The sequence below is a fragment of the Scleropages formosus genome, chromosome 18, assembly GCF_900964775.1.
Source record: "Scleropages formosus chromosome 18, fSclFor1.1, whole genome shotgun sequence".
Taxonomy (NCBI): domain Eukaryota; kingdom Metazoa; phylum Chordata; class Actinopteri; order Osteoglossiformes; family Osteoglossidae; genus Scleropages; species Scleropages formosus.
In genome coordinates, this window is record NC_041823.1 from 17,318,302 (window position 1) to 17,338,682 (window position 20,381).

General features: G+C 47.9%; 1 protein-coding gene across 4 annotated transcripts in view; it reads right to left on the bottom strand.

The window, feature by feature from the left end:
* Positions 1-20,381, bottom strand: part of atp8b2 (ATPase phospholipid transporting 8B2) — a 40,920-nt gene that overhangs the window by 3,618 nt on the left and 16,921 nt on the right. For 3 of the 4 annotated variants that reach the window (XM_029259812.1, XM_029259811.1, XM_029259810.1), the window contains 23 exons: positions 20,053-20,114; positions 19,756-19,828; positions 19,532-19,602; positions 18,137-18,216; positions 17,563-17,721; positions 14,562-14,650; positions 14,141-14,337; positions 13,275-13,483; positions 13,098-13,132; positions 12,639-12,804; positions 11,761-11,949; positions 8,711-8,826; positions 8,155-8,319; positions 7,875-7,986; positions 7,543-7,648; positions 4,152-4,395; positions 3,786-3,969; positions 2,667-2,890; positions 2,484-2,567; positions 2,095-2,340; positions 1,349-1,487; positions 913-1,043; positions 144-653 (listed from right to left, as the gene is read on the bottom strand). In XM_029259812.1, coding sequence (XP_029115645.1) covers positions 144-653; positions 913-1,043; positions 1,349-1,487; positions 2,095-2,340; positions 2,484-2,567; positions 2,667-2,890; positions 3,786-3,969; positions 4,152-4,395; positions 7,543-7,648; positions 7,875-7,986; positions 8,155-8,319; positions 8,711-8,826; positions 11,761-11,949; positions 12,639-12,804; positions 13,098-13,132; positions 13,275-13,483; positions 14,141-14,337; positions 14,562-14,650; positions 17,563-17,721; positions 18,137-18,216; positions 19,532-19,602; positions 19,756-19,828; positions 20,053-20,114 — 3,591 coding nt within the window. The other variant, XM_029259813.1, reaches the window with a different exon arrangement.

Here is a 20,381-nt window from a genome sequence, read left to right on the forward strand (position 1 = left end):
CCTTTCTATATTTGGGAGCGCAGCATGATGTCCACTACTACACCCCATTTACTGTACATGATGACATCCAGAAATATCTGTCCAATAATAAGCAAACACAATAGATGGCACAAACAGGTGTGTGTTTTGTCCCAGTTTGTTACCTGCACTGCCCCTAGGCTGACCGCCCAGCTTCCTGAAGACTCTCCCCCCGGACTCCTCATCGGGGTGGGGGTGACAGCACTGCTGCTGGCAGAGGGAGCCAGACCCAGTGGGGTGTGTGTTGTGTCCTCTACCAGGGCATCCTGGGGCCCAAGCAGGGAGGAGGAGGTGGAAAGTGGGGCAGGACATGGAGTGGCAGGGCTGCCCTCGGCCCCGGACTGGGTAGGCGTCAGCTGCTGCTTCTTCTTGCGTAGTGTGTCGATCCAGCTGGCGCTGTGGCGTGAGGCGAAGGTGGCCAGCGCCAAGGAGCTGAGACGCATGTTCTTCCCTGAGGTGATGAGCTCCCCAAAGCCCTCCTGGTGAGCGAAGGCGTACCCAGAGCGCCGAGAGCCAGCACGGCCCAGCCGCCCCAGGGCCCCGCTCCCGAGCCCAGCCACTCCTCCAAGGGCGCCGCGGCCGCCGCGACCTCCTGATTTGCGTTTCTTCTGACGCACAAGTTGGGTGTACCGCACCTGAATAACAACAAGGGTTCCCAGTTAACGAATACACTGTTCGTGGAAGAACCCTTCTGCAGAGCAAAGGATGTGGGGAGTCAGTTGACATCACTCGCGAGTCAATATTTGCCGGCTTTAGACAAGGACTGTTGACACAAACTGGTTATTTTGAAAGATTAATCATTGGCAGAATGGGATGCCATTGAGCTTCTTTTGAGACTGAGCAGTGGAGAGAGCTATTTATGGCCAGGAGATGGCTGGTAAACGCCCTTCTTACCGTATCTGAGAGCTGAGGTTTGAGGTCCAGTTTAAGGAAACGGAAGGCGAGGACAGGCACGATGCAGATAACAGTGGCTAAAGCAATTGTTAGCCACACCACTGGCTGCTGCAAGGTGTTCTGGGCACTGCCTATAACAACAGACAGGACAAGGTTTTACACACAGAAGCACCAACAGCGCGGAGAGACCCCAATACAGAGCTGTGCGAGAAGCTCCCGAGAGAGACTGGTGGATCTCCAGTTCGCTGTTTATATTGACTAGACTGTTGATTTACATCTTAAGAGAGAGAAAGCAAAGGCAGAATATCTCAATATATTCAAAGTATTCAGCCAGAGTCGAGAACTTTGTTTAGTTTATAGGTTACGAATGCTTGTATGGAGGTTCACAATACGATCAGGCTGGTTCACGTTTGTGCAGAAGAGCAGAATGGCTTACCAACAAAGTGGAACTGGTTTGGAAAGATGCTGAAGAGTATGTTGCTGTGCATGGCAAACAAGATGGTGAAGTAGGAACCCAACGAGCCCCAAATAAAGAAATGGTTAATGGCTGTCCAGTAGCCTGTGTCAAGGGCAATCTAAACAAGACAGAAAGAAGTAAAAGAAAGGGTGGAAGACAGAGAGAGAGAGAGAGAGAGAGAGATCGGATTAAGTCATTGTGAGAGCCATTAATCTCCAGCACCCACATTACCCAAAGACAGGAAATAGGTCCATGCAGACATCACGCAGCCTTTAATTCCATTTTGCAACAAACCATAAAACATATCTAACCACTAAAACATTAAGTGTAATATAAATCAGGAACAGGCAAATTAAGATACTTAGAAGATTCAATTATCTTCCAGTACATGAAGGTAAGGTGATCAGAAGAAGATAAAGAAGAAGAAGAAGTTTTCAATCAAATGCTTGGAAAAAGCACTCAAGAAAAACCCATCATTGGTCTGCCATCACTGAAATGCTATGTAAACTGAAATCTTTGCAAAGTCTGTACAATAAAAGAACAGAGCACTAGTTTTTACATTGCTGGTTTTGATCTGGTTCTCTATAATTGCTAACATATAGAAATCAATCCCAACTTGACGTCCACAGTACCACAGAGACAAGCGCATTAAAACCCATATCGGTTCTGACAAAAGAACTGCAAAGCCAACTCTGTGCTGCAGGGCACAAGGATGTCGCTCGCACCTGCACGCTGACCACGATAACCAGGGAGGTGGCCACGGTGACAGCAAAGGTCTGGTAATCAGCCAGCGGGATGCCATCGCTACCGGTGGCCTGGGATAGCACCCCATAGGGTACGCAGAAGAGCACCACGGAGGTGTATATGCCCTGCGCGATGCAAATGAAGAACTCGCGCTTATTGAAGAGAAGGTTGAGCTGCCCCGGCTCATACAGCTTGGGGTACTCGAGGCTGCGCTGCTCCGGGACGTCCTGCGAAGAAAAACGAGGGAGATAAAACAGAGAGGGAGAGACTGGAGATTGACACCGAAAGGAAGAATCGCTCCCGGAGAGGAGGCTGCAGAGCGTCCGATCAGGAGGTTAAGGTGGGTGAGGTGCATGTTTTTCATACACACCTGGTCAAAAATCCCCATGGCCAGGACAGGAAGAGATGTGTACACAATGTTGTAGAGAGTGATGAAGTACTGGTCGTAGACCGTCTGGGGATGCCACAAAGGTAAGTATTATAATGAGCTGACTTTCGCTTTGACCGGCAGCCACGTGTCAGAACCCGTCGAAGGCCGGGCCCGCCGACTCACCTGCGCAGAGAAACCGCAGAAGAAGCCGAACCAGAAGTGCACCATGGTGAAGGCAAAGTTCTTGTAGAAGAAGTAGCAGAGAAAGCGGCACATGCGCAGGTAGGACCAGCGGCCGTGCACCAGCAGGAGGCGCTGCAGGAAGCGGAACTGGGAGAAGGAGTAGTCGGATGCCAGCACCGCCTGGATGCCCTCCTGACCACTGATACCCACTCCAATATGGGCAGCTGCAGAGCGTAGAGGGAGATGAAGATGACATGACAGGGTGACAATTAACCGGGGTCTCAAATACTGAGGATGATGAGAGAAACGCATCTAATCATAGTATTTAATGTTGAATATAATCAGTGTTTACCTTTTTTAAATTGTATTTAGCTTTAACACAACTTCACATACCGACAGTGTCAAGGAAGTGCAAAAAAATGAAGAAACCACAGAACTACACTCTGAACAAACATCTTGAGTAACTACTAAAGACATGTTTTCCAAAAGCACAGGAAGTGAAACCGCTGTTTTGTATTATTTTTTCAGAGAGATTTTTTTTCAAGGTTGTTCTCCTTTTTTTTTTTTTTTTTTCTTCATTTTGAAGGCGGTGAAATGACGGCGTTGCCAATTGAGAAATGCCAAGATTTTGGGAACACTTTACGTGACAGTTTGTGCCGTGAGAAGGGAGGCGGTAAGTTAGGAGACAGCGAAACGTGTCGCAACGTTTGACACGGTGCACTATTACTACTGCTCAAGAGTTGCGTATCCTCAGTACTGGTATCCACGAAACCACTGCCCGTACACACAAACAACATCATTCGAACTTCTCCATTTGCGGGGACTTTCCGCTTAACGTGAATTCCAAATAAATTGTGCTTCGTTTAGCATGTTCGGCTTTGCGGACTACGCTCGGTGCTACGGACCAGGCGCAGAGCTCATGTTCACTTACTCCACCCCATTCGCTGATCATCTTTCTATTTCAGTTTCAAGACACATGGCGATGGTAGCCCCTAGGCCATACATTTAGAAAGATAGGCTCTTCGCTTTTTTTCACTTCATTCATCTCCTCCCTCTAAAGCCTCTCTCGCAAACTGACTGCCAGCGTCCCCCCGGAGGGACATTCGGTATATCGCTCACTCTTGATCATGCTGACGTCATTAGCTCCGTCCCCCACGGCCAGCGTGACGGCCTTCTTGTGCTTCTTCACAAGCTCCACTACGAGGGCCTTCTGTAGCGGTGTGACCCGGCAGCAGATCACCGCTTTGCAGACACATGCAGTGTCAAGGAACTCGCGCTCCATGTCAGCCTCGAGGGCGTGCGCCTGTGAGGAGCGGTGGGACAAAGGGAGCGTTAATGTGAGGAATGCTGCAGTGATGGGATAACAAACTCTCGCACACATTTCTGTCTCCACTCCAATGTGCTTCACACTCACACCTCTATGGATCTGATTTCTGTCCTAACTTCCTCTTTCCCCATTACAGACTTTCTCTCGGTGCCTCTCACCAGACTGTGTCCACTGATGACCAGGGCGTACTCCCCGGAGATGGAGTCCAGCAGGTTGGATGATGGGTGAGCTGCAGGCATGGACTTCTGCCTTTTATCTCCTGACTGCTGGTGCCAGTCTCCCTGTGCTCCTTCTGGACCCCCGAAGCCATTCCCTAGGGAGCAGCCCTCGGCCCATTCCGTGTCCTCCCCCTTTGCCCCATCTCTGGAGCGAGCAGACTCTATCATGCGCTCTCTCGCCCTTCTGGAAACAGAAAAGCATAGAACTGTAACACCTTTCTAAGATTTTTAATCCTATAATTATAACAGTCATCTTTGAAAGTCAGAGAAGTAAAGGTAAAGTAATGTAATGCCCTCATAAGATTATTTAATATCATAACTATAGCTGTTTTATAGTATGAAGAGCTTCTATGCATAATGTTAAACACACACACACCGGCTGAAACCACTTGTCCCGAGTGGGGTTGCGGCGAACCGGAGCCTAACCCGGCAACACAGGGTGTGAGGCCGGAGGGGGAGGGGACACACCCAGGACGGGACGCCAGTCCATCGCAAGGCACCCCGAGCGTGACTCGAACCCCAGACCCACCACAGTGCGGGACCCGGCCAAGCCCGCCGCACCACCGCACTCCCCTTATGTTAAATATTTTATCCACGATCAGTTTCAATCCATGCATACTCTTGCTTCAGAAAAACATTTAGCACAACATCTGAACAATATCAGAATTTAAGATCACCGGTTCGATCTTAAGTATTCTGCAAAATCATAATTGTACATGTCTATGCTATGTCTCAAACCTGTCCTTGTTTCTAGTTAAAAGCCTACTCTGTGTGTATCCTGGTACATGGTGTACATACTGGTCGATACTCTGACACTGGTTGATACGGTACTGTGGTCTTGTTGTACCAGTGCGTATTCCGGCAATAGCCATGATGTGCTTAATGCATCAATTTGAAGCAGGGAAACGAACAACCAGTGACGGCGAGTTTGTGTCGCTGATCGTTGACATTACACATAGCAATGCGGCATCTTGACTTACATTCTAATTATGACTTTTTCCCACCAAATACATGCAATAGCTCTGAGAATATGTCACATTTTACAAGAAAAACATGAATGGACTGCAGAAATATTGCAAGTGACCCAAATGGGTTTGCCTAATTTTAAGGGGTAATATTATCTGGCCTAATTAAAGACTATGATGACATGAGAGATGGAATCATGATTTTGGGTTGAATGATAAGATGAGTTTGTCTGAATAACTTCTACTATCAGCAGTCTCTTCTGAAAGAGGCAGGAGAACGGAACAGCATCCTAAACAGGTGTCCAGGCACACATTTTGAGTTGAAGAAGTGTTCTCATTTATTCTATATATTTAACCTGAAGCTTTTATTTCTCATTTCACTGCATGTCAGATTTCAAAACTGCTCTCATCTAAAGGAGAGCAACAAAATTCCTTTGACCAATTGAAGTCAGGGTGAAAGTAACCTACGGCTGACCTCTGTTGTTTTAGTTCAGATATAACTTAGAAAACATTTTTAGTGTAAAGTAAGTAAAAACCGGAGTAAAAAGCGGAAAAGAAGTTACTTAGAAGAGAGTACAGAACAGCAGGGAAGTTAATTATACATACCGGGCCACTTCAAACGAACCAGATAAACAAATCATAACACAAGTAATGAGGATTTGAATTAGAGACAAATTTCACATTCGCGAATATATCTATATACTTTTATTTATTTTACTTTGTCAGCGGTCAAGATCGAAAACTACACGTTTGAGAAAATTAAGGGCAATGGCAAAATTATCACTTATGTACATTGCTTCTACAGGTTAAAACATCCGAATAAGATGTTAGTTTAAACTGTTAGAACGAGAAGCATCTCTGTGAAAGGATCATTTTTACTGTCAGACTGTAGCAGAGAGAATCAACTTTACAATACTGTGAATCTACTTGGATTCCTCTTAATACGTAAATTATAAAATGTGTGTTTTTGTACATTTTGTACAAATGTACATTTCTTTGTTTTTCAGCGTAGTGTAATATTTTGGGAAATATTACATATAAGTGGTTTAAAACGTTACACGTTTCTAATGATACATGGCGAATGTTTGTTTAAAGAGGAAGCAGTAACACAAGTTAATAATAACAGCAATAAAGGGGTTTGTTGTGCTGCGTTCCCTGCTCTACATTTCTCAACTGTTCAAACATACAATTTAGTTGGCAATGTAGTCTAAACATTTTTTTTTTTTGATTTTACAATAAGACCTCTTTCATTTTGACTTCATCTTCAGTTTTTTTTTTGCCCTCATTTAAATAACGGTCAGAATTTTCACCGTGCTCGGAGGTATTAGGATCACTGAGGTTAATGTTCAGCTGTAATGCTCGACAAAAGTACATTTGCATTTATTCATTTAGCGGACGCTTTTCTCCGAAGCAACGTACATCTCATAGAAAATGCAATTTGTAGCATTATTAGTGAATTTAATCAGCGAATTTGTAGTATTAAGCAGTCAAAACAGTCAGAAAAATCTCAGGACAGTTCAGAAAACGAATGCAAAGACAAAATCTGTTCAAGACAATTAAAATGTAGACTCAGAAGATGGAAAAATTAGAAGCAGACCACTTACTGAGGTGTTCTACTTTTCTCATTTAACATATCCATCCTCCATTTATTTTTTGTCTATGCAAAGGTAAACTGAATTCGCCATTGACTAAATGTCCCGAAAAATGAAACCGAGAGATCGGATTATATTTTATCTAGAAAATACTTAAACCCAGAACTTAATTTTTTTTATAGTAACACTATTTCTCCTCTCTTACACCCTGTGTTGCCGGGTTAGGCTCCGGTTCCCCGTGACCCCGTATGGGACAAGCGGTTCAGAAAGTGTGTGTGTGTATTTCTCCTCTCATAGTACAGCAGCGATGTTCCACTGAAGTTGCCAACCCTTAGTCCCAGGTCCAGACACTTACACACTATGCCCCCTGCTGGTTTTGTAAATTAGTGAGAAAATGACTGAAGCAGCTACAGTGTGGCTTACATTTCTTCACTTAGCAGACACTTTTCTCCAAAGCAACTTACAATGGATACTATGTATCATTACTAGCCCACACACCTTTTTCACCATGGTGACTTACACTGCTAGATAGACTACTTACAATGGGTCACTCATCCATACATCAGTGGAACCCACACACTCTGGGGAACCAGAACAGTATGTCTTTGGACTGTGGGAGGAAACCAGAGCCCCCAGAGAAAACCCACACAGACAGAACATGCAAACTCCACACAGACTGAGCAGGGATCGAACCCACGTTCTCTCGCACCACGGAAGCACTGCGAGACAGCGGCGCTACTCGCTGCACCACCGTGCCACCCCGCCAAACCCTACCTGAGCTCCTCTCGAACACTCTGCACCGTGTGCCCATTGATGATGAACACTTCGGTCATGTCGTCCGTCAGCATCTTACACGAGTAGCCTATGTTCACTGCTGTCTCTGTGGGGAAGTAAGAGAAGAAGGTGAAACGCATCATGCACTCCTACGGCACAATTACTCTTTATTTCAGTAAACCCTCAATCCAAGCAGACTTACAAGTCAGGCACAGCGCTGCGTTATAACAGATGGCGGAAAATATGCCGAGCATTTGTTTCGAATGATAATAATGCCTCAGACGGTAGTCGGTGGTGTCTCCGGCAACACAGGCTCAACCGCAATATCTTACCCTGCTTGTCTCCAGTCAGAACCCAGATCTTGATGTTAGCCAGGGACAGGAGGGCGATGGTCTCGGGCACCCCCTCTTGCAGTTTGTCTTCTATGGCTGTAGCCCCCAGCAGCTACAGGGCAGGATCACGAAGAGAAGAAATCGAATCACTGCGCTCTCTAACAGCGATGCAGTAGCAGAGAATAGGCGCATTAAAAAAGCTTCCAAATGCAATACATTGGGCACAAAATAAAAAAAATATATCAGGCATGTCCGCACACAGCAGAATGGAGCCAGATACCATCATGTCCTGCTCAATCTCCTCATAGGCAGCTGCCAGCCTGTCCTCCCTATAGTCAGGGGCCCTCTCAGCGCTGTGGAGCTGTGCGGCCCAGTCTTCCCACTGCTGCTCCGACAGGTCCCTGTAGGCCAGGACCAAGGTCCTCAGCCCATCAGCAGCATACTCCTGTAAAGGAGGGTCACCAGGGAGATGGGGGATTCTTTCACCTTTGTAGAAAAGACCGGAACCCTCACCCAGCAGCCAACCGGTACCATTCGCTCCCTGTGCTACTTATATAAAGCAGGACCCAGCAATACTGCTCGTGCGAACTGGAAACGCTCCGAGGACTTGCTGCACTTCCCCACCAGGTGGCCCTGCTGCTCCATTTAGCGAAACGGCACATCCTACCGTTCCAGAAAGTGTCAGAAGTGACACCGAGATGGCGAAGAACCTCACCTATATTCTGAGAAGCAGTGAAGGTTTAAGAGAACTGGACTCAGGAGCAGAAGCAAAGGGGGGTGTTCCAGAAGGATGGGACAAACTGGAGAGACGCAGAGTACGAGCGCACGCGACTCACGTTGAGATGGTCCGAGGTCACGTTCATGAGGTCTTGGTTACAGGGATGGAGTCTCTCAAAGAGCAGGGTGTCGGCGCCCTTACAATACAGTCGTATCTTCCCCTCCGGACTGCGGACTGGCGTGCGCACAAACAGAAAAGACAAAGAAAAGATGAAATAAGAGAGGAGATCTGCCCTGTGCGTACAGTGCCGTTACGGCGGTGGACACCACGTTCTGCTTCTGGCACAACACGCAGATGCCAACGCTGCTTTTGGATGAGGCTCACTTGTTGCCAGCAGGCTGCTGTATAATGTTCCTAGAGCTCAGCACCGATCCTGATTTAAACTTCGTTATAGCATCTTTACTAAGTCAACGTGGCCCCAGAGGGGGACAAGCGCTGTCTTTGCGAACCTGCTAAATATCGAAATTTGGATGCAGATTGAGCGATTCTTGCAGAACGTGATATCGGCGCTCCTACATCGCCGCTCGCCATTTCTACTGCGAGCTGCTCCACACCTAGTTGGACAGGATCGATGTATCAGGTTGTCGGGATGTTTATGAAATTTCAGGTCCAAGTGTTAGCTGGAAAATGACAGTATCCGCTGCGCTGGCTGCTTTCCAATAGTCAGACGTTTATGCAAATCTGTCAGGAAATATGTGTTCTTTTCATTACAGGTTGTAATGTGTTCAATGTATGTGCAGATTCAAAGCCTTGCAAGTCTTTAGGGATAAAACTTTTAAATGGACATAAATTGTTGCCTAACCTTTTAATTATATATATACTATACACACACACACACACACACACATATATGTGGCACAGGGTAGAGCAATTACTACACAACACTTACGAACAGAACCAAAATACTAATAACTAACAATATTAACACACACACATTTTCTGAACCGCTTGTCCCATACGGGGTTGCGGGGAACCGGAGCCTACCCGGGAACACAGGGCGGAAGGCCGGGAGGGGAGGGGACACACCCAGGACGGGACACCAGTCCGTCGCAAGGCACCCCAAGCGGGACTCGAACCCCAGACCCACCGGAGAGCAGGACTGTGGTCCAACCCACTGCACCACCGCACCGCCTACACAATACCAACAACTAATAGAATATTTACATTTCTTCATTTAGCAGATGCTTTTTCACACGTACATCTCCGAGAACAACGCAGAAAGTACATTAAAGGAACAGAAGGAGAGATTTGGATGCAGACATGTGATTCTAGAGCACAGTTGACATACAACCATATAAACCACACACACACACACACACACACACTTTCCGAACCGCTTGTCCCATACGGGGTCATGGGGAACCAGAGCCAACCCGGCAACACAGGGCGTAAGGCCGGAGGGGGAGGTGACACACCCAGGATGGGACATCAGTCCATCACAAGGCACCCCAAGAGGGACTTGAACCCCAGACCCAGGACATGGCCAAACCCCCCCAGCTCCATATACCGCAGGTTTTTTTCACAATTACTAAACAGATAACATACATGTACATGTTTGTCAAGCACATAGGAGGTCAGTAGAGAAGCTCTGACATCCTTCTGTGGCACCACTTTCCAAAAGCGCTTGCTCTTCTATTCTCGTCTCCTCTTACCGCCCATAATTCACAGCCACACAAGAAGAGTGACCAAACATAACATTTCGGTACTCTAAGTCTTCATGATGTGTCTTACTTGTGACACCGTAAAGTCTTTTCAAGCTTCTTACAGTTTGTCTTTTCCTCGGCTGTTCTTGACACGAACACCTTTGTAGATCTGCTACCGTCAGTAATTACACTCCCAAGTATTTATGATTCAACTACTTTTATTTTTGTTATAATTAAGGACTATACTTTTTACTAGTACGCTTTCTTATGTATTTCTTTTTACTTTTCTTTATATTTATTTGCATTTCATTTTTTAGCAATTAGCATTTATAATTTCTGTTTCTTGGCTTTCTTTAACCAATATAGATAAGCACAGAGGGACTGATATTGCTCATTTATTAATGATTTATTTTAATTCCCGTTTCTCCTCCCAATTTCACAATAGTCAGTTTTACTGTGGGCAGTATGTATATTCGCTTTTTGTTTCGTACATTTTTTAATTTATACGGACGTTATTTATTGCACTGTTGACTTTGTTTTCCATTCTTTCTCTAAAAATAATTGAGTAATTTAAAGAGTATGGGCTCAGTATACTTATTGTTCTGTAGTGGCTGCATTCATTGGCACTTTTATTTTCTGGAATTGAGAGAAAATTGGACTGTGATGGAGCGGCATTCCATCCAGGGAGCAACCCCCCAAGCCTTGCACCTAGTGACTCCAGTATAGGCTCCAGTCCACCGAAACCCTGACCAGCATAAGCAGGTAACGAAAGTGAGTGAGACAGCAAGTTAGTGAGTGGGTGAAAAAAATAAAACTGAATGATTTGAAATTCTTCATTAATATTCCACTATATTCTTGTCCTATTAACATATTAGTAGGTAGCAACATGATTATTTATATATACATTTATAGTATCAGCCATATTGAGTAAGCGGGGGTGTGGTGGCGCAGTGGGTTGGACCGGGTCCTCCTCTCCGGTGGGTCTGGGGTTCGAGTCCCGCTTGGGGTGCCTTGCGACGAACTGGCGTCCCGTCCTGGGTGTGTCCCCTCCCCCTCCGGCCTTATGCCCTGAGATGCCAGGTTAGGCTCCGGCTCCCCGCGACCCCGTATGGGACAAGCGGTTCAGGCTATGCGTGCATATTGAGTAATTTTTACATGGTTTAGTAAAGTTAGCCCAATTAAAAAGAAAATATCAATCTGGAAAGAAGATGAACCATAAGGACTTCTCCGAGCATACGTTACAACATTATGCTAAATATTCTAATTAATTGTAGGAATGCAATACTGTACTTGCTCAGTTTGACATAACTTCATTAGAAAAGATGGAGATTGGCCTTTCAGACTGCCATTTAGTAAATGTCACTCTCACGGCCACTTGGCCGCATCTATGTCCAGACTATCTTCACGTTACGCTGCAGGCAAAGAAAGTGGGCAAAGCAAAGCGTTCAGAGGGCAGCGTGCCTACCAACGACGGACATTCTCTTGCGGATGTTGTTAAAGTCCAGGATGGCCAGCAGGCTGTAGGTGACAGGGCGGCCCAGTTCCTGCACGGTGATCGTGTTGGGGGTGCGTGAGCGAAACACAAAGCCAAAATTCCGGGCTGCAGTCACCAGGGCTCCCTCGTCGGGGGACTGGGCCTTGTACACCAACTCTCCTGAAATGATGGAGACCGGCGGAGATAGAGCTGGATGAGACGACATCAAAAGGGAAGCAAAGGGCACAGCATCTAAGGAAACCATACTTGTGACTGAAAGGTCCCCAGGTTGAAGCCTCATGGTGGTCCTCATGTACTACTCTACAGCAAAATACTTAGTGAATCAGACAATCATAGACTGATTCATTAATTATCCGTAACTGCTTGCCCAACGCAGGTGTCTGGAGGCGGGATGCCAGTAAAACACAGGGAAATCACACACACTCACCCACTCATACACACATACGCCACAGGCAATTTAGAGAGTCACCAATTCACTCGCAACACGTCTTTGGTCTGTGGGAAGAAACCAGAGCACCTGGAGGAATCCCACAAGAACATGGGCGGAACACGCAAACTCCACACAGACCGATCGGGATTCAAGCCCATGTCCGAACTCTCAGGCCAGGAGCTGCGAGGCAATAAATTAAATGACTTCCCGGGAGGAGGCAGAAAGTATAGTCCTCCACACTTTGCCGCATTCTCCATGTCATCACCTTCGTTGTTTGAGAACCTTCCTGCTTACTTCCTTTGCTTTGCATGAGGGGGAGCGACAGTAACAACATTAGCAATGTCTCAAATTCTTCTTTTAGATTCTGCACACTCAGGCAATAGTGGAAACATCCCTCCTTCCCTTCCCCCCACTTCACCTTCACTCTTCTCCTCGCTCATGACAGTGTGACAGAGCGACAGGAGGCGGAAGAACTCGTGCACCAGTGGCTCGCCCAGCTTGATTGCGTCCAGCAGGCTCTGGTCATAGAAGCAGAAGTCCTTGTCGGCCAGAGAGTTGAAGGAGAAGTCCAGCCGCTGGGCTCTCTGCGGAGCAGAGAAAAGGAGGACAGGAAAGGAGGGGATCGCGGGGAGAGGGGAGACGGGAAGAGTGAGGAAGGCCAGGGGTCAAATTCAACATTAAGCAACAAGGAGGTGTGGGAATGATGACTGCACTTCAGTTTGGCATTTTCAGCATTTATGGAAATCATTTAAAAACCACACGTGGGATTGCAGGAAGCCTTCATCGCTGGAGATAAAGTTTGAAGCTGAAGTGATGAACGCCACACACATCCTCACACGCAAAAAAATAGGAGCAACAAAACAAGAGGAGTTCTTACCTTGGGCTGCGTTCCCAGAGTGTCGATCACCTCCCCTGCGAATCACAGACATGTAGTCAAAAGGTGTCGGCCGAAGGCTTGCAGAAAGAGTGTCATCTTTTATTATTTCCGCCCTGTCGCCGAGCATGAGAACTAGGAATTCTTTCTCACAAAGACTGGTGCCACTCTCTTCCTCACCGTAGGCATGGCCATTGATGGAGCACTTGTTGAAGGTCATGATGTTCTGGGTGAGGGTGCCCGTCTTGTCGGAGAAAATGTACTCCACTTGGCCCAGCTCTTCATTGAGGGTGGTGGTGCGGGCCTCTGCCGGGGTGTTGCACCGCTGGCAGAACATGCGTCGGTCCCAGTTGATGAAGTAGCTGTGGCCCAGTCGGATCACTTCCACGCTGGCCGACGGGAGAGAGGGTGACGGCACGGTCACGACAGGTACGCGGGGCACGCGGCTCACGGATGCAGAACGCAGAGACGCCAACCACTCACACACGAAGATGCAAACGGGGCAGAACAAGTCTTCCCACTAATGACTCAAGATCAGATAGAAATGAAAGTCTCATGGGTGACACTAAAGCATTATGGTCACTATGCAGGGTGCTAAGAAGGGAATCTGAAGGGTGACAATGGATTATCTGAGGGTTCACTTGTTATTTTTAAGGGGACTCCATTTCTTACCTGGAGGGGTGGCTCTGAGGACACCATGTACAAACGAAACAAAAAACATATAAACCATCAAATAAAACAAATCAAAGCAAACACGTGAAAGATGGGGGAAGGAAATCAGTGACTAAAGTAGAAATGATTTATCCAAAAATGGGCACACTTTCCAGGAATTATCCTTAAAGCAGGAAACTATGACTGATTTGAATTTCCCACGACGTTTTCTTTAAACTTCCACCCGCGAGGGAACAAACGAAAATAGACGCTTCTTACAGCTGCCAGCGGCCGCCTGTCTTCTGCCACTGCCTTTCTACACCGGGAGGAATGGTTCGACTGCGTGACACAGAGACTGCAACTGTGTAGCTCCTGACCCCCAACCCCCTCCATACCTCACGTACAACGAGATGGGCACCACGGTGTTGAGGATGATGACGTAAGACCAGAAGGCCAGGAAAGCAGAGAAGAGGAAGTTATCCACAGAGGGGTCCCAGGGCAGGTAGCTCTGGAAGAGGGAGCCCACCTCTTTCTCCCACACCGCATTCCCAATGGCCAGGATCACTCCCATACACACAAGGAAGCCAAAGATCTGAGGACAAAGGAGAGATAAATGGAGATGGGGGATACAGGACGATTATACCACGCACAATTAAAGGCACACAGCAAGCAACAAGGCATTAAAGTCATAGATTTAAAAAAAAAAAGCATTAAAAGAAGGCTTGATATATATATACACAACGTAGCCATGGGGGAGACAGAGAGGAAACCGAGAGAAAGACAGAAGGAGAGTTATAGGCTTTTCCAGACTCGTACCCAGAGGACGAGTGTATTCATCAGCCTGTCAATGCTGGTTCTCTTGAACTTCGTGCGCCCACTGTTCTGCATCAGTTTGGTGTCAGGACCTGGAAGTTGAGAGAGGATGACAGTGATGGCTCAACACAAACACATACAAACAGAGGGATGGGTCTCGAGTGCTTTTGCTGGTTAGGTTGCCTTTATGCCTCATTTATTACTGATCCACGGTACATCGAGCGAGCCAGGCGCCCACGCGTTACTGGTTGCTAACGGTGAGGGTTTGCGATCGTGCCTTCGGGCCATTTGTCGTATATGTGCCGCCAGGTGGCCGCGTGAAAAGGGGCAGAGCAGGGAGGCACGCGAATCGAGGAGCACGCAGACGTTGCCCTCTGTTTGCGCCGAACTCCAGCGACTGGAGCAGGGCTCACAGTTAATGGTGAATTGCAGTGTCATGTTCCTAGGGCATTTCAGAATTTAAGTTAGTGACAATTCTGGACCAGTCCTGCATAAAACTGTATATTTTATAACATTCTCTGAGTGCGACTGGGAAGTGGCTGATGCTGTGAAGCACCCACCCTCTGGCAAAATGTTAGTCCATGAGACACCATCTCAAACAAAGGGTTACTCTGTTCTCTTTTCAGTGGATTATGTACAAAACTAACATATGGTTGGTAGATGGCTAAAAGGACAACAACATTTTTCACCACTAGGAACGGTGTCTCCCACATTTACGTTTATTTATTTAGCAGACGCTTTTCTCCAAAGTGATACCAATGAGCTCTACGTAGCGTTATGAGCCCACACACCTTATTCACTGCGGTGACTTACACTGCTAGATACACTACTTACACTGGGTCACTCATCCATACATCAGTGAAACACACTCTCTCTGTCACTCACACACTATGGGTGAACCTGAACAGCATGTCTTTGGAGTGTGGGAGGAAACCAGAGCGCCCAAAGACTTACACTGCTAGATACATTACTTACACTGGGTGAATAGCAGTGTAAGTCACCGCGGTGAATAAGGTGTGTGGACATATAACACTACATAGAGTTCATTGGTATCGCTTTGGAGAAAAGCATCTGCTAAATAAATAAACGTGTGAGAGACACCGTTCCTAGTGGTGAAAAATGCTGTTGTCCTTTTTGCCATCCACCATATGTTAGTTTTGTACATAATCCACTGAAAAGAGAACAGAGTAACCCTTTGTTTGAGATGGTGTCTCATGGACTAACATTTTGCCAGAGGGTGGGTGCTTCACAGCATCAGCCACTTCCCAGTTGCACTCAGAGAATGTTACACACACACACACACACACACACACACACACACACACACACACACATTTTCTGAACCGCTTGTCCCATACGGGGTCACGGGGAGCCGGAGCCTAACCCGGCAACACAGGGCAAAAGGCTGGAAGGGGAGGGGAGGGGACACACCCAGGATAGGACGCCAGTCTGTCGCAAAGCACCCCAAGCAGGGACTCGAACCGCAGACCCACCGGAGAGCAGGACCCGGTCCAACCCACTGCGCCATGACGCCCCCCTGAGAATGCTATAAAATGTATATTTTATGCAGGACTGGTTCAGAATTGTCACCAAATTCTAAAGCCAAGTGAAAAACAATTTGTTTTGATCTGTGAAATGTGTTTGTTGAAGGGGGGTGCGGTAGCGCAGTGGGTTGGACCACAGTCCTGCTGTCCGGTGGGTCTGGGGTTCGAGTCCCGCTTGGGGTGCCTTGCGACGGACTGGCGTCCCGTCCTGGGTGTGTCCCCTTCCCCTCCGGCCTTACGCCCTGTGTTCCCGGGTAGGCTCCGGTTCCCCGTGACCCCGTATGGGACAAGCGGTTCTGAAAATGTGTGTGTGTGTGTGTGTGTGTGTTTGTTGCTGATATTAAACAACAGTTTATTGATCATTATTAAAACTTTAGGAATAGTTTTAAAGGAATGTATGAAACATCATTCAGATCAAACCCATTAACTGATGAAAGGTTAAGAAAAGTGAAGTACTTAAATTATTGTAACTGACCCCGTATGGGACAAGCGGTTCTGAAAATGTGTGTGTGTGGGTAACCAGTTGACAGGGGGGTGCGGTGGTGCAGCGGGTTTAGCCTATGCCTGCTTTCTGGGGGGTCTGCGGTTCAAGTCCTGCTTGAGGTGCCTTGTGATGGACTGGCATCCCATCCTGGGTGTGTCCCCTCTCCCTCCAGCCTTGCACCATTCATTGCCAGGTTAGGCTCCGGCTCACCGCGACACCACTTGGGACAAGCGGTCGTATACATTGTGTGTGCGTAACTGGTTCATGCAGTAGTAACTTATAATAAGCGTAACCATTGTAGTACACATGATTTACACTATTAAAAATGGTGGTGACCTGGTAGCTCTGCTAAAGCACTTGGTTTACGCAGGGTGTAACGCCGGAGGCGGAGGGGACACGCCCGGGACAGGATGCCAGTCCGTCACAAGGCACCCCAAGCGGGACTCGAACCCCAGACCCACCGGACAGCAGGTCATGGGCAAACCCATCACCGCACCCCCTCACACGCACTTCAACATCAGTTAAATCTAAACTGTGTGACGCATTCCGTCAACAGCCAAATCAAACGTAAGTCCCAGGTGCTCAGCTGCTGCATACAGGTGGTCACCAGAAGCAGCGCGCAAGCGTCGTCACCAGGAACAGAATTCCGATTTCTCGATCTATTCACGTCGGACCGCGCCGCAAATATTAAAACCTTCCATTCGGCACGCGGACTACGGTGCGCGGAGGGTGAGCCGCGATGCATTTTTGGTTCTCTCTACAGGAACTGGGGACAACCTAAATGAAAGTGAGACAATTCGGGGCAGTAAGCAAAAGCATTTAAAGAACGGCGAGAGACTCGTTATAGATTATTACAAACGGGCCCCGAAGACACGCAAGAGCGCTGGAGGATCGTGAAGATGCAGGGGGAGAGCGGGGACGACCGCGACACGCTCCGTCGCAGCCTCAGCACACTCCCACACCGTGACGCACTGACCTGCGAAGATAACCAGGCCGTAGCAGCTCTCCGTGTTCCTGAGCACGCAGCCGCGCAGCAGCATGTTCTGGTTGCTCAGGCTGTACTTGTTCTCCCTCCAGTACAACGTGCCACAGAAGCGGTCCAGCTTGTTGTTGGGCGGTTCGCAAATCACCTCTCCTGTACGCAGAAAGACTCCGTTAGTTCTACACGGGCTTATTTCGACTCCTTATTGACTGTGAGATGTACCTGCAACGCTGCCAAAACACCACGATTCCTTAGGGCCTGTTGGTGAATGAAGAAAGACGAGAGGAGAGGAGAGGAGAGGAGAGGAGAGGAGAGGCACAGGAAATATGAAAACCACTTCCCTACGCACATATGGGGATTCGGCCGCAGGGTTTGCGGGGGGAAGAGGAAAGGGGGGCCTGCGGGTGATCTGAGGAGTTAAGGGGCGAAAGACAGCGAACGGGTCTGCTGGAGACGGGGTTAAGGCCCCGCAGAGGAAACGAGAGATGAGCGTTCCCTGCTGACGAGGGCCTCCGCCGCGCGTTGCGATTGCACGACATTTTAAGGAATGAGCGTGAAGTTTCCGTACCATCAAACTGAGCCAGGTTATGAGGGTCCCCGAGCTCCGAGGTGACGGACGGAGACTGTCGCACTTTCATGTTGGTCTCTCTGAAAACGACACGCACAAGCCACATCAAACAGTTAGCCATCGTTCAGACGCAACTTTTCTCACCCTGGCTTGCAGCTCACTAGTTGCATTTGCGAAAGCATCTTACCGGCCATGTTGTTGGTTAGAAGTCATCAGGCTTCTGGGCTCGTAGATAAAAGTATTTAAGTTTACTCACTGAGCTGATGCTTTCCTCCAAAGCAACTTACAAGGTTAAGCTTCTTTACAATTATTTACTCACTTATACAGCTGGGTAACTTTACTGGAGCAATTCTGGGGTAAGTACCTTGCTCAAGGGTACTGCAGCCACGGGTAAGATTTGGACCTGCGATCTCTGGGTCCAAAGGCATGGAGGCAAAGTGAGTAGAGCTGCTGTCTCACAGCACCTGGATGGTGCAAGAGGACATGGGTCTGTGTGGAGTTTGCATGTTCTCCCTGTGCGCGTGTGGGTTTCCTCCGGGTGCCCCGGTTTCCTCCCACACTCCAAAAACATGCTGTTCGGGTTCACCTATAATGTGTGAGTGACAGAGTGTGTTCCACTGATGTATGGATGAGTGACCCAGTGTAAGTAGTGTATCTAGCAGTGTAAGTCTTTGGGTGCTCTGGTTTCCTCCCACACTCCAAAAACATGCTGTTCGGGTTCACCTATAATGTGTGAGTGACAGAGTGTGTTCCACTGATGTATGGATGAGTGACCCAGTGTAAGTAGTGTATCTAGCAGTGTAAATCACCACCGTGAATAAGGTGTGTGGGCTCATAACGCTACGTAGAGTTCAATAGTTGCTTTGAAGAAAAACATCTGCTAAATAAATAAATGCAAAGGCAGCAGCAGCTCTAACCTCTACGCTACCAGATATAAATGAAAACTCCATGTAGGCTGTTGCATGTATGTATTTAGGCTTACACAAAGACGATACAACAAGATCAGGGTATCACAATGGTAAAATTAGGTGTAAGTAGAAAATGAAGGAAGCGCTCTCAGTGCACAGTGTCAAATAGAAGTCTGTGGGCAACGTTACATAAGAGGAAACGAACAGAAGAACGGAAGCAAAGCAACCCGCAGGTGTCCTACATCTGTCATTATACAGGAGAGCTGGAGAGACACGTCGCCCGATCAAACATATTAATAGAAAGCCGCATGAAGAAAAAGAGTTTCCACCGTGCGCACCAACGTTCTCGCCGCTACTGTACATGTAGAGGTTTCCAAAGAAGGCGGGGTTAAGGCTACCTGGTGAATCCAGGATGCGTGAAATCTAGGGTCTGTGACCAAGTATCATAAGATGTGCAGATGGAATATGCGTGCAAATGTTTTCTCACCCATCCAGCTCTGCAGTCTCAATGTAGCACAATCCATGGGGTTCGCTGCTGGATAACAACAGCAGGTCAGCCTGCGCAACGGAAAATGTTAAATGTCATTCTTTGAGCAAAATCTATATCCATGGGTGCAAAGAAACAGGAGTGTGCAAGAAAAACAACTGGAGAGATCAAGCGTGTGTGTGTGTGTGTGTTGACCTCATCTGTAGACCTGAGACCCGACTTACTGCCACAAACTGGTTGTTCTCCAGTTTGATGATGTCACCCACTCGCACATTCATCCACTTTTCCTTCTGAAGGCTGGAGCGAGGGAAAGCGTGAGAAAGCGAAAGAACAAATCACCACGTCAGGTCAGAAAGCCGTCGGCCGCCGTAGCCGGCTCACCGATCCGTGCCCCTGCGGCGAAGGACGATCCCTCTACAAAGACCGCTCGCTTATCCGGGCACCCCTACTTCGCAACCGCTCACACGGTCAAAAATCTCCGCGCGCCATGTTGTACGCACTCGTACGCAAGGAGCACTCACATGCCGCTGATGAGGACCTGAGACTGGCGGTTGTTCACCTGGTTGTCACTTTTGTGACGAAACTGCAGAGGAAACACAACAAGACAGCGGCACTTTTCAACGCGACACGGCGAGGAAACACCTTCTTCCTCAAAGTGAGGTGAACATCACTTCTGTCTGGGCTGCGTTTCGATCCCCGTGACTTCGGGACAAGCGTGCGGAGACGGGCGGAAGCGCTTTTTCGGCTTAACGGCCGACTGGGGTTTCAGATCTAGCGGCTGCGATGCCGGCCAGTGCCGGCACGGGGACACGGGCAAGGTTCGACCCCAACTCTCCCGGAAAGCGTGACT